Source organism: Arachis ipaensis, chromosome B06, assembly GCF_000816755.2.
Source record: "Arachis ipaensis cultivar K30076 chromosome B06, Araip1.1, whole genome shotgun sequence".
Taxonomy (NCBI): Eukaryota; Viridiplantae; Streptophyta; class Magnoliopsida; order Fabales; family Fabaceae; genus Arachis; species Arachis ipaensis.
In genome coordinates, this window is record NC_029790.2 from 117,275,984 (window position 1) to 117,290,251 (window position 14,268).

The window sequence follows — 14,268 nt, forward strand, 5'->3', positions numbered from 1 at the left end:
TTTATTAATATCTTTGTATCCTGTTTAAAAAAATACAAAATATACTAATTTAATATAAATATAATTCCATATTTCTTAATCCTACAATATTACACGTGTCTGTATATAAATGTAACTTAAATGCTTTCACTAGTTCGCTCGCTTGGAATGATCCATATGACTAACCTCAGTGAATATAGTAATAATTATTCATAGTATTTATTACATGATTTTGAATAGAAAAGGCATAGCAAATTTTAAATAAAAAAATTGCTTAAATAATAACAATTAAAGAGTATAAAACCTGAAAGTAGCCAAATATAATATAAACACTTGTATGAAAGAATCCAAAACAAAAAGAAAGTGATTAAAATTAAAGTTGATTGATCAAAATTCAAAATAAAAGGGAACAGAGAATTAATGATCTTATGAAAATAAAGTCTATACAAAATTAAGTAAAGTAGAGAACAATAACATAGAAAGAAAAAAAATGAATGTTAACTATTTTCCTTTTTTTTCAACAGTACATTGAAGAGTTTTATTTATACATATGTACTAAGATTTTAGAAACTACTAACTCTAGTTCAAAGGAACTAACACGGTTAGTTACCCTTTCCTTATATATGTTATTATCCTCCTACAAACTCATAGTGGTTTTGATGCCAACCTGAGTTTGTTTTTAAATTTGTCAAAGCTGGCTAATGACAGAGACTTTGTTAACACATCTACCACTTATTCAGTTGATGGAATATGTGTGACATCAATGGAACCTTTGATAACCTTGTCCCAAATAAAATAGAGATCTAACTCAAAGTGTTTAGTCTGATTATGTAGGATTGGATTATAAGCAAGTAGCACAGCTGAAATATTGTCACAAAATACAGTGGGGGAAGCTGGGTAAGGCTGATGCAATTTAGCCAGAAGATTTTGAATCCAAATAAGTTCCATGAACACTACTGCTATGGCTTTATATTCAGCCTCAGTTGAGCTTCAACTGACCGTGGGTTGTTTGTTGTTCTTCCAAGACACCAAATTCGAACCAGAGTACACACAAAATCCAGTTGTAGATTTCTTACCAATCACTCGCCCAATCTGAGTCTGAAAAAGCAAAAAATCATAAATCAGTGCATCTATGAAATTGAAATTTGAGCTCAGAAGTACCTGCCAAGTATCTCAGGACTCGTTTAACTGCAGCCCAATGTTCTTAGCAGGGTTGGACATAAATTGACTCAGTTTATTCACTAAGAAGCTGATATCAGGTTATGTAATTGTTGCATACTGCAACCCGCCCACTATGGAGTGATATAAAGTTAGATTTTCAAAAGGGGTTCCAGCATTGGCAATCAATCTAAGAGAGCCTACCATTGGAGCCATGCTTGGTTTGGATTCATTCATGCCAGCATGTGTTAGAAGGTTATGTATATATTTGGTTTGGTTCAAAGAAATTAAAAAAGTGGAATGTGTTATAACTTCTATATCTAAGAAAAATTTGAGCTCGCCTAAATCTTTCAACAAAAAGGTAGAATGAAGTTTGCTAAGAATAATTTTTATTTCAGTTTCGTTATCTCCAGTAACAAGCATATCATCAACATAAAATAAGAACATAAATGGTAGAAGTATAAGTATATCTAGTAAATAGGAAGGGATTAGATTTCGTTACTGTAAAACCGAAAGATTGAAGGGTGAAAGTATTGTTAAGTACCAGGCCCTTAGCACATGTTTAAGGCCATAGATGGCTTTATTTAATTTGCATACAAGTTTAGAATTAGAGGACAGAAACCTGGAGGCTGGGACATAAAAACAATTTCATGAAGAGTTCCATTTAGAAATGCATTGTGAAAATTATATTGTTGAATTTTTCAACCTTTTGATAAAGCAATGGTTAAAATCATCCTAATTATAACCGGTTTAATAACAGGTGAAAAAACTTGATCAAAATCAATTCCAGCAGTTTGAAGAAAACCTTTGGCAACCAACCTAGCTTTATGTCTGATAATCTCACCTTTCGCATTCTTTTTAATAGCAAATATCCACTTATAACTAACTACTTTTTCATTATCAGGTTATTCAACTAAGGACCATGTATTGTGATATAGTAGTGCTTTATATTCTGTGAGCATAGTATCTCTCCATAAGGGATTGTGGAGAGCACTTTGAATGCTTTTAGGTAATAAATCAGAATTAGAAGAGACTGAGGATTTTGCTACCTGAAGAACTTTTGCAGTTCTATTACCTGTCTTAGATCTTATCTGCATTGGATGGATATTTTTTGAAAGAGTGGTTGTAGATGGAAGGCTTGAGGAAAAAGGCAAATCAATGTGAGTAAAAGTAATCGGTATGAGATCTTGGGTAGAAGTTGATGTCCCATTAGACTGTGAAGCTGTCTGCATTGGATGTACTTGTTCATGTTCCTCACTATGATTTGTATCACCAGGATTGAATTTAGGCATGATATGTGTATTTGTGCATTAAATTGTGTTTATTGGTTGAAGAAAAGCAAGCCTTAAAGAGCAAAATTAGTAGAGAACCGAGAGACTCGACCCTCAAACACTAGAGTGATTAGAGTGTATACACTTCCAGTGAGGGTTCGATGCTCGATTCTATGTTTCCGGCTTTCATGAGCTCTCTTCTTACAAGTTTACTTGCATCTTATTGTGTGATTCGACTTAGTGGAATCCAGTTTATATTTGTCTTGGAGAATTTGTTTACTTTTAACCAAGTAGGTAGAAGCATTTTAGTATATAGTTGCATTTATATAGATAGGTCTCACCTTTGTCTTCCATCACTTTTAGTTTTCTTGAGCTTAGCATGAAAACATGCTAATGTTTAAGTGTGGGGAGATTGATAAACCACTATTTTATGGTTTATCTTGTGCAAAATTGAGTGGATTTTATCAATTCTTCATACACTTATTCATACAAACGGTATGGTTTTACAAATCCTTCCTAATTTTGTTCCATAATTGAAAACTTGCTTCCTAGGCCATTAAATTGTTAATTTTTGATTCGCCTTTATTACCATTCGATGCCGTGATGTGTTTGTGAAGTGTTCTCAAGTTTACAGGGCATGAATGGCTTAAAGGATGAAGAGGAGGCATGCCAAAGTGGAAGGAACACAAGAAACCAAAGAGATCAGATTAGAAGCGAGGATCGACGCGCACGCATGGCTGACGCGTACGCGTGACTGATGCGTACGCGTGACAGAGCGTCACGTGCTGCAGATATCAGAAGTCGCTGGGGGCGATTTCTGTGCCAATTTTGGACCCAGTTTCAAGCCCGAAAACACAGACTAGAGGTAAGGGTGTAGCTGAGACTGGACAGACATTCATTCTCACTTAGTTTTAGTTTTGGTTTTTGAATTCTAGAGAGAGAAACACTACTTCTCTTAGGGTTCTTAGCATTTTTCTGAGTTTTACTTTTGGATTGGATTTGGAGAGAGCTACAATTACCTTTGATTGAAGTTTTTATCGTTATAGTTTGTCTTTCTATCACTCTACTTTTTTACTTTCCATTTAGTTGCTTCAATTTATGTTCGGATTTTGTTAAGTTGAATTTATTAATACAATGAACTATTTTTATATTTAATTCCATTGCTTGTTAATTTCCTTTAATTAATTATCAGTCCCAATTTTGCTTTTATAAATTTATTTTAATTACCATGTCTCTTATTTCTTCTGATTACATGTTTGTGAAAATGACATTTATGTTCATGATTTGAAACTCTCAACTTGGCTTGGGAGTTGATTAATTGAAAATCCATGAATTGGAATACTCAAGTTTTAATCTGTAATTGGAAATTGCTGTCAACTCAAATTTCACTAACTCTAATACCAACTCTGATTCACAAGTCCTAATCACTTCCCAAAGAATTGGTAATTACCGTCGGGTATTTATCGTTTTTGTTGTAGTGAATTTTTTTTCATTTTTTAATTTGTATTTTGATGGATAGTTAAAATAAAGTAATTAATTAAATTTAATTTTTGGGTTATTGGGATACTCTTGTAAAGTTAAGGCAATTGTTGTGAAAGATCAAAATCTTTTAAAAAGAAGGAATTGGTAAAATGATAAAGTGAGAGGTTGATCATTCTTAAATTAAGCTAGTAAGACTCACATATAACGAGAGTTACAAATTCAAAGATAATTACCACTCAACTTTATCACTTTACTCTTTTTTTTTTCTTTTAGCGGATTTAAATTTATTCATAAATAATTAGCATTTTTTTACATGAAATAATGATTTGACTAAAATTGTAGAGAAGGTAGGTTTCATTCCAAGTTTATCATCCTCCTGTTTTGAGCTCATCAATACTAAAGAAGGAGCTGACATTTGTCAAAACGAAGTTTAGAATTTTAATGTTGCTTATAGCTTTTGTTTGTCTTGGATTTTGATTTTGTAATTTCGACAGGAGGTATCGACCAAACTTGTATCAATATCTCAATTTGGGAGTGATCCAAATTTTCTAGACTAAAACTAGACCCTAACACTTATAAACTATAGGAGTCAAAATAGACTTTGCACGAAATGAAAAAAAAATGTAAACTTGAATAAAATGAAAATCAAACATAAACTTAAATGTTTAAATGTTGAAAAAATAAATGAACCAATAAAAAACAAAGATCAAAAGATTAGTGAAACTGAAAATAAAATAAAATAACAAAACAAAGGACTCTCTAAACTCAAATATACTTGTACTCCATTTTTTTGTGTCAGTGTAATTGAAAATTTCTCCAACGTTTGTGTATGTATGAGTTGAAGAATAGAAATTTCCTTTCAAGCTTTCATTAGCTCTGTATAAAGGCAATTCTTCTTAGCTTAATCATCATTTCTTGATTGCTAAATTTGCTATGCAAGTTCATCCTCGTTTATGTTCAACTTGATCCTCAAGGTTTTGAAGCTCACGTCCTACTACTTCATCAAAAGTTAAGCAACCTATCCCATATTCAAGACAATTATTTTAATAAGATTAGATTAATCTTTTAAGCACATTTTAAATGTAATCTTTTATTTTTGTCCAACCTTAATTTCACCAATCCCGCTACGTTACCAATAATATTTCTATCAACTTCTGCCAACTCTTGCTTATAATTGTGTTTAATAGAAGTGTTTTTGTGGATGTGTCTAATAAAAATATCTTTTTTATGATTGTATCTAATAGAAGTGTCTTTATAGATGTATTTTCTGGATGTGTTTCTTTATACATGTGCTTAAAATATAATAATTAATTATTGTTAACAATAAATTAGCAGATAATATGTTGTTACCCTATACTTTTCCTTATTTCACTTATTTTTTCTAAGAATCTGTCGAGAGTGTTTTTGAGTAGTCCTGCTGTCTTACCGCCTCATATTTAGTCTCAATTTATGTCTTATGGGATTATTTATTTAGGCATCAGCATTTTTCTCTGACTCTTGTCAATATCACAAGTCAAAGATATATATAAACTTCCATGGTTGATATGAAATTAACCAAGAAGTCTTACTACTTCCATAGTTAATATTATTGTAACAAGTCGAATTAGGGATCTTTTGATCGCCATATGAAGCCAGAACTCTTTTCTTTCAACCCTCTTCCTTCTCCCTCGGCATAATAAGTTATGTAGAGAATGACATTAATCTCATCTCTTTATCCAAGAACTCTTTTCTGTCTTTGATCAACTTGACAAGTCTTTGGTCTAAACTAAATTCGCACCAACAACTTCAATTCATCGCAAATAAAATTTAAGAAAAAATAAGTTTGAAAATCTTGGAATTAAAAATTTATCATGAATAAAGGTGGATTGTAAAAGTTAACATCTCCAGATGAATAAGTTCTAAGACTATAAAAAAATTGACTTTAAAGATATTTCTATGATAATCCTCACAAAATATTAATGAAAAGATTAAATTATTATAATAAGTTAAGCACTAGATTATAAAAAAAATTATTAATATTTATTAGACTTAATTTAGTAAAATCTTTTTTATTTGAGAGGTATTTACAAAAATATAAGTACTTAGTTGGTAAATAAAAAGAAATTATATATTTGTGCTATGTCTTTTAAAATTTAAGAGTACTTTGCGAGTACTTCAAAAATTCTTTTCAAATTTAAACTGTATTTACAAAAATAAAAAAAAGTAATATAATTTCATATATTAATATCTTTATCAGAGCATTTTCAAGTTACACCATTTAAAATTCAATTATCACTCATCAAACATTCTCAAGTTACACCATTTAAAATTCAATTACCACTCATCAAACATTCTATCTGTCAACTCCAGCATTAAAATTATAAACATATATTATTGTTGACCAGCATATATTAGCGTACACGATGACAACTTCATAATAAACATTCAGATCTTATTTATATGTAGATCCTGACAAAAACTTATAGATAACATAATACATGATAGAGCAGTCAGAAAGGTGAACATAGTACATTATATGTCCGCCCGCTACTCTTTTATTCTACACAAATTCTCTCATCATGATCAAAACAAACAACAAAATAAATAAATACAAGAACACTGAGCGAGTTTTAACTTTTGTTTAGTAGCATATTGAACAAACCCACACTCAAAATTAAAGTACTTCTCTTGTACCATATTATTAAGGCTTTGGCTGCTGCTTGTACATAATAACCACCTTTAGTAGAAGTCATCAAGTGACAAATTTTCAACAGAACCAAAGGTCTCAGTTGGTCCGATCCTTGAAAAATTAGTCATTGATCCGCCCAAAAAGTCAAGAGGACTATCATTTGAGAATGTAGTCTCATATATGAATGACATGCCTGCAGTGTCATTCAAAGCTGGGTAAGTCAAGCTGAAACAACCAGGTTTGCTAACTTCGTAATCATTAAGGAAGATATCATTTGCCATGTCGCTAGTTTCCTCCATAAATTCATCTTGATCAGAAGCTTTCTTTGCTTGAATGACCTACAAACATGTAACATGTTAAATAACTTAATGATACGAAATTGGTTATAGATACTTAATTGTGTTTGAAAAGTTAACTCCATCTCTAAATCTGTTCATTTACAAACATAACCTATATTTTTGTGTACTATTTTATCTAAATTAATAGATACTTAATTGACAGAATAAAAGGAAAAAATCCGGAACATACATAATTATGATTTTGACTATCTTGGTAAACCATAATAGAATCTCCCATTCGAAGAGCATGTGCGTTAACAAATTCTCCTGAAAAGATTAACACAAGGAATATACTATAATTAGTAAAGTTCAAATATTTTGAAATAATTTGAACTTATAATATTAGTAATTTAAAGACATACCAGTATTTTCAAGGACGTACATGCGACTATTATTGTTGGGCCAAAATCTACATTTTTGGAAATCAATAAAAATACATTTAAGTTTGTAGGATTAATAAATTAAAAAACTTAAAACTGTACAGTTTGTTTAAATCAAAAGATAAATTGTATATTCAACCAATGTTAATCTAAAACATAAGAAAATTGTATATTCATTTTTTGTTTTAAACTAAAAAAAATGACATACACTCTTCTACCATGCTATTAGATGGATGTAGGACCAGGTTTTTATATGATATAAGTTCACTTTTCCAGAAGAAAAGAGAACTGAGTATAAACTGTACATTTCAAAATAAAATACAAGATAAGGATTCAAATAGATTCTCACTTTACTAATTTAACTGACCACAAATAACACACACCTGTACTTAAAACTCCAAACATGAATGCCATCTAGGTCATCCATGCTGATAAGAATTCCTTCCTTTGATTCAAGAGGAGGAAGGAAAGCCTCTGCTGCTTTCTGCAAATTATTTAGTTATCCTATATTATTTCATTCATTAAATATATAATACGATATATAATGTAATGAGTATAATTAGACTCCTTATAACACAATTGTATTTATTAAATTTAACAAAGTCAATGTGAGTGAAAAAACAAACCTTTGGCAACACCATCCTCCTGAGAGAACTAACATCACTGTTCTTTAACTCCTTTTGGAAAAGGAATCTCAAGTTTGTATGATCAATTACCTAAAAGCACTCAGATAAAATTGTAAAGGCAATTTATCTTTTTATTCTAGTAAAGAAATTAGCAATGTTAAACTAGAGAATTTAGGTAAATGCCACTAAAAGATAGAACAAAATATAGTAAATTATAACAAACATGTTACACCATTTATTAGCTTTAACTAAAATTTGTGTAACTAAGGCATAAAACACCACTATATGCTCCTCATATGAACATAATGTAAGTCCATATCCATCATGGTTAATACATGTCATCAATTACTTGAGTTCCCAAATGTAAAGCTATTAATTCAATGTTACACAACCAATTGGTATGTACAATTATTACAAATAGATGTGTTTTGGAGTTGGATATTTTAGTGTATTTTTAAGTAGTAAGGTTACACATCTAAGTCTTTTTATGAACCAAGTTTAACCAAGTTAAACAATAAAACTTCGAATAACCGATTTTTATTGATGTTAGACCAACTTGATTGATTAAAAAAAAATACTTGGATGTATAACATTATTCATTTTTAAAATTACTTCAAACTACATAATTATAAAAGTTGTACACAAATTAGTTGATGTATATGTGTGAAAAATAAATTAAAAAAAATCGTCAATTTTCATTTTATTTAAAGCATAACACCAACTATTTAGAGAACAAAAAGTATGAATATTTAACTTCCAAGATGAGAATATTAACGAGATGATTCCGTTAGAAAAATCATGTAATTTATATTTTGTCAATTTTTCTTCTCCTGTATAAAAGAGAGTATAAAAAGTAATTAAGAAAGTATGAAATTACATCTAAAAAGAAATTATTGAACAAAACTAATATTATTTTCACAAGATAATTAATATTTATTCAGACATAAACATATTATTAGTAGATCAAATTATTCAGATTATGTGTCACACTCATCTCCTTTTATTTAATAAACTCTCTCTCAGCCGCCTTAACTTGAAAGGTATATAAATAGACACCAATTTGAAGTGTGTAAAAAAATTTTAAATTAAAATAAAACTGCCAAATATATTACAATAAATTAAGTGCCCATCGTAATTAATTTTTTTTCTTTATTTTTTGGGCTCGTATCTTGACATCGTATAGATTATTTGTACTGTATAACTTCTTTTTAAAAAAATTTATCCTTTTTTTGTATTTGTCTAGGTTCTTTAGTAGTACAATCTGACACAAGTGTACTTGCTTGTAACTACTTGTTTTCATCCAATATGTATATATTTGACAACAAAAACAAAAAGAAACAAAGAATAGGAATAGTCCATACTTTTAAGTTTCTTTTCCTTTTTAGTTTTGTAAGAAAGAAATTCAATTTTTAAAATAAATAAATAAAATAAAAATGACTTCTGGAGAACTATATATATGTACTCCAAGTCTATGCATAAATCTTGAGAAAATTTCTTGATTTGTCTCCTTCCACAACATTATTCAACAATAATCCTTAATTATAATTGTTCCAAAGGGTATGAGAGATAGAATAAATCAATTTTTTAAAAACAAAACTAATTAAATTCCTGTGCTAGCTAGCTGTTTATTCAAAATATGTTGATCTCAATGAAAAAGTATGAAAACTCTTAAAAGCTTTCCCATTCAACATTGGAAAAGAGTAATAAAGATTGATTTAATTAAATAAGTTTGACAACCAATAAACACAAGAAGCACCTCTAAAAAGAAAACACAAAGTTCATTCCTTTTTCTTTATTTTTATTCCTCTACAAATCCAACCATGACAAATAATAGTCATAATAATAATTTCTGAAACAATCAATTAATTCTTTTCTAAAAAACTCATAAGAAAAGAATGTTTTTAAAACAAAGATAGCTAGATCTCCGAATTTTAATTAAATATGGACGCTTAATTGTTAGATCTTGTTCATGCTAAGGACTCGGAGAGAAAACAAAAATAATATTAAAAGAAAAAGGGGGAAATAAACTCACACGTGCGGGATTATGAGTAGGCACGTGAGGGGAGGTATTAGTAGTAGTGGAAGGAGCAACAGCAGCAGAAGGAAGAAGAAGAGGAGGAGGAGGAGAAAGTGTCGGTGGTGGTGGTGGTGGTGTATCAGAAGATTGCCTTGAAGAAGAAAGAGGTGGAAAAAGAGTAGTAGTGGGGGTGGTGGTGTTCGCGTGGAACTGAAGGTGCATCAGTGTTGGTGAGGACCTCCTCCTCATCCTAGCCATTCTCCTCTTCCTATGCACGTTCCCAAAGGTGGCAACAAGCCCAACCTCCTGCTCCTGCTCCTGCTCCTGCTGGTACTGAATATCATGATGATGGAGGATCCGACCCGGTTCCGATGATGACCCGTTATGGAGAATGGTAGTAGTTATGATCCTGTTGGTGTTGGTGTTGTTCCCTTGAACGGTGACAGAAGAGGGAAGAAGGTCATGAGCGTCAACACCTGCCACGAAGGCACAGGCCTCGGTTTTCTGAAGAAGCAAGTTTTCTCTTCCTTGTCCCTGATCCATCATCATTAGGGTTTTCCTTTTCTTTCTTTTTTCGGTGTGTCTCTCTCTATAAACAGTGGAAGTGGCTTTTGGTTTTCTGTTCTTTCTCTCTCTACGAGTGTGAGTGTTTGTGCAAATATGGATAGATGATGATAGAATGAATGAAAAAAAGAAAGAAAGAAAGGGTGTTATAAGGACGCTCGGCAATCACGAACGGGTGTGGGGTTTGGTGTTCAAACAGATCAATGGTGGACTGTCTTTCACACTCGGTTCAACACACACACACCCCTTCTCTTTATCTTCTATTTCTTTTTTTTTTTTGGGGGGGAATTTTTCTATTTTAGGCAAGGGTTTTTTTTGAGTGTGTTGATTACAGGGACTGGTTTTTATGACATTTGTGCATCCTGCATTCTCCCAATTCCAATCCTCTCTCCCACTCTACCTCTACTACTCCACCCACTTTTACTTTTTTTTACCACAACATAAATTCTCTCTTTCTCTCTCTTGACAGATTTTTATTTGTAAATGGGTTATGGGTAATGGGGTTTGGATCATATCATATCATAGGAGTTTTGGTTGCAAAATGTGAGGAAGGTTCATGCTTAGATGGTTAAATGTTGGCTAGTTTCTTTTGGCTCTTTCTTTACCCTTACCCTCTGCTCTCTCTTTTTTCTCTTTCTAATAAATAATAACGAGGACAGATAGAGAAAATTAAAAGAAAGCAGGGAAAGGGGGTTAACTAAACTAAACTAGCTAGAAGAATGGTGTGGTGAATATGGGTTGGTGTAAGAATGGAACCAGGGTTGGCATAGGGGTTAGTGCGGTGGTGGTGGTGGTTAGAGAATGCCCAAACAGCTTATGACGGATGTATGGTGGATTCTGCCGAAACATGGGGCTTCAGAATCCACTCCACCTGTTGCAAAAGTTCTGATCTCAACACACCCCCACATTCACAGAATTGAAATCAATGGGACGTGAAGAGTGAGGGTGTTTTTGCCTTTGCACGCATTAATATTCCCCACACTCACTCACTACCATATACTATACACTCTCTTAGCTTAGCTTTATTATTATTTCTCTCATATTTTCAAAATGAAATTAAATAGAGACATTTGCTTAACTTTAGGAGGAATGGTGGAAGAAAAGTGGGGGTATTGAACAACAACGGGAAGATGCTCCTGTGTTTTAAAGTTTTGATGAGAAAATGAAAACCAGGGTGCATGGTATGGACGACACAAAAAAACAGGTAGCTGCCTATATTACGAGTTGGCGTAACTGTTGTTGTAGTATTAAGGGAAGAGAGAGATCCTGTGTTTGCATGTACCAACGGTTACAGTGCTACACGCAGAAGTTTGCCATGTGGCTCAAGTTTTAACTAACACGGTGTGATTTTTATTATGCGGTTGCAAGTGTGTTTTTGTGGGAAAAAAAATTATGCTCCGCTACTACTTAATACTTATACTATATTTTCACAATTAAATTATTTTTTATCTATTTGAGAGATTAATTTAATTTTTTTAGAAAAAAGAGAGAAATAAAAATACATAGAAAGAATAATCTACTAATTAATTATTATAAGTGAAGTGTGTAAAGGTAAGATATTAATTGAAATGCCAAAATATCATTTCTTAATAACTTTCTTGTTAGATGGAGTGTCCACATACACAGAATACCAAATTGGAGTTATTGAAGGTGTGTTCATCAAGAATTTGGTTTATGTATATATATACACTAAAGTTTTAAAAGAAAACAAAAATCTTTAAAGAGTTTGATTTTATTCAAGAATTTATTATTATTCTAAAGCAAAGATAAACTTTTAATAGATTGGAATTGCGAAAAAGTTATTGCGATCAATGGAAGATCTAATTCGTTATTATTTTTATTTTTTATTGTTAATAAACATAATAGATGAATAATAAAATAATAATTTTTAAAATAAAAAAATTATTATTTCTATTGACATTAAAATTATTTTAAATTCTAAAAACACATGTACAACTCAAGGTAGAGAGTACAAATAAATCATGTCTTTTGTTGTGTGATTGTTTTGCTTACAGTGTGTTGCAGAGTAGAAGATAATCTGTGAAGAGAAGGCGTTTGTTTGCATTCTGCATTGTGTAGTTCGCTTGTTCTGTTAGCTGGTATATGGAATCTCAAATACGGTGGCTAAAACACTTGGACACCATGCACAGGTGATTGTGAATCAGTCAATAAATGATAGACGAATTTGTAGCTTCGTTATCTTCTTTCGTCGGCAAGAACTAATTAACCAATTTTTTCAACACAGTATCACTGTGACTTAATTTACTGATGGATTTACTTCTGTAGCCTTGTGGATTTTAACAGTCCAACTTGTCTTGGGAGCAAATTTATTTCAAAATGACCAAAAAAATAAACAAAGATAAAATTTTTTTTATTGTTTAAAAATACACAAGTTTATTCTTGTAGAAAATAATATTAGAGAGTATTGATGATAAATATAAACAAACTCTGAAAAAAATCATTCCACAATGTTTTTGTTTAGTCAGGTGTTTCTTTATTTTTTAGAATTAACTTCAATGCTTTTGTACTTTTTAAAATTTTTTTATTGTTTTTAGAAGTTTTTAAAATTGAGTTTTTTTCGCATTAATTGGTCAAAAACTTCAGATAATAATAATAATATCACTTATGAATAAAACACTAATATAAATTAATGGAATAAAATTTTTTATCATTTAAAGTATCATAGACCAATTAATTATTAATTATTAAAATATTGGTATTTTAATTAAAAATAATTAGTAAGTTATAAATTGAATATAATTATTTTAATTTTTACTTTTCATTCATAGAAAAGAAAAACATGCTAAGAATTGAAAACTTATTAAATAGGGATGGCAATGCCTCTCGAACCCGCAGGTACCACCTCGTCTCTATCCGTTCGAGGCGAGTAATTACTCACCCCGCACCGGGGCGGATTTTTAGCGGAGTGGATTCTTGAGAGGGGCGGGGCGGGGCGGATTTAGGTAATACCGCCCCGTTATATATATAATATGATTTTAATATATAATATATGTATATGTAAAATAATTAGTAAATGACTAATAATATTGTATCATATTTAAATTTTTACTTTAATTTATGTTATGTATGTGAGGATAGTTATATAAATTTTGAAATTTAATTTTATTTATTGAATTTTAATAATTATAGCGGCTGGTAGGGATGGGGCGGGTACCCGCAGGAGCGAGTTAGGGTTCAATATTTTACTACCCACAGATAAAAGCGAAACGAGTTCTATGTAGGTTGTTGTACGGCAAAACAGAATCGGGTAGAACAAAAACCTATCCCTACCCGCCCCATTACCAGTTGCCACCCCTATTATTAAATTTTAGTCTTTTTAAATATGTAACTCTGAAAGGATTTGGCCGCAAAACTTCAAAATGACAGAGATCATCAAGTTTTTGAGCGTACCTAGCTGGAGAATCAACAGTAAAATTTGTTTCACATAAGATATGTACTATGATAAAGTTTTTTACTTTTGAGTTAGCATATTTTTTAATATTTTCGATAATTCGGTAAGTACATTTCACTTGTTATTTTTTTTTGTTATGATCAGTAATTATTGAATTTTTTTTTATTTTAAAATTTTTACAAAAGAATTTATTTAAGAATTCAATTTTTTTAAACAAAATTTACTTTTAGTATTTTTATTTCGAAAACAAATCATAACACTTTTGAAATATCTCTCTCATTTTCTTTGATACATACTCTTCTTTAATATACATGCCATCTCACATGGAGAGATACATGACTATTTACTATTAGTAGAGTATCTTAACAATTTT

General features: G+C 30.9%; 1 protein-coding gene across 1 annotated transcript in view; it reads right to left on the minus strand.

The window, feature by feature from the left end:
• Positions 6,454-14,268, minus strand: part of LOC107604842 (long chain base biosynthesis protein 2a) — a 29,905-nt gene continuing 22,090 nt past the window's right edge. Inside the window, exons 11-14 of the mRNA XM_021104866.1 lie at positions 7,660-7,710; positions 7,259-7,305; positions 7,087-7,163; positions 6,454-6,896 (exon numbers count right to left, since the gene is read on the minus strand). Of these exons, the coding sequence (XP_020960525.1) occupies positions 6,609-6,896; positions 7,087-7,163; positions 7,259-7,305; positions 7,660-7,710 (463 nt within the window). The 3' untranslated portion in view covers positions 6,454-6,608. The remainder of the gene's footprint in view (positions 6,897-7,086; positions 7,164-7,258; positions 7,306-7,659; positions 7,711-14,268) is intronic.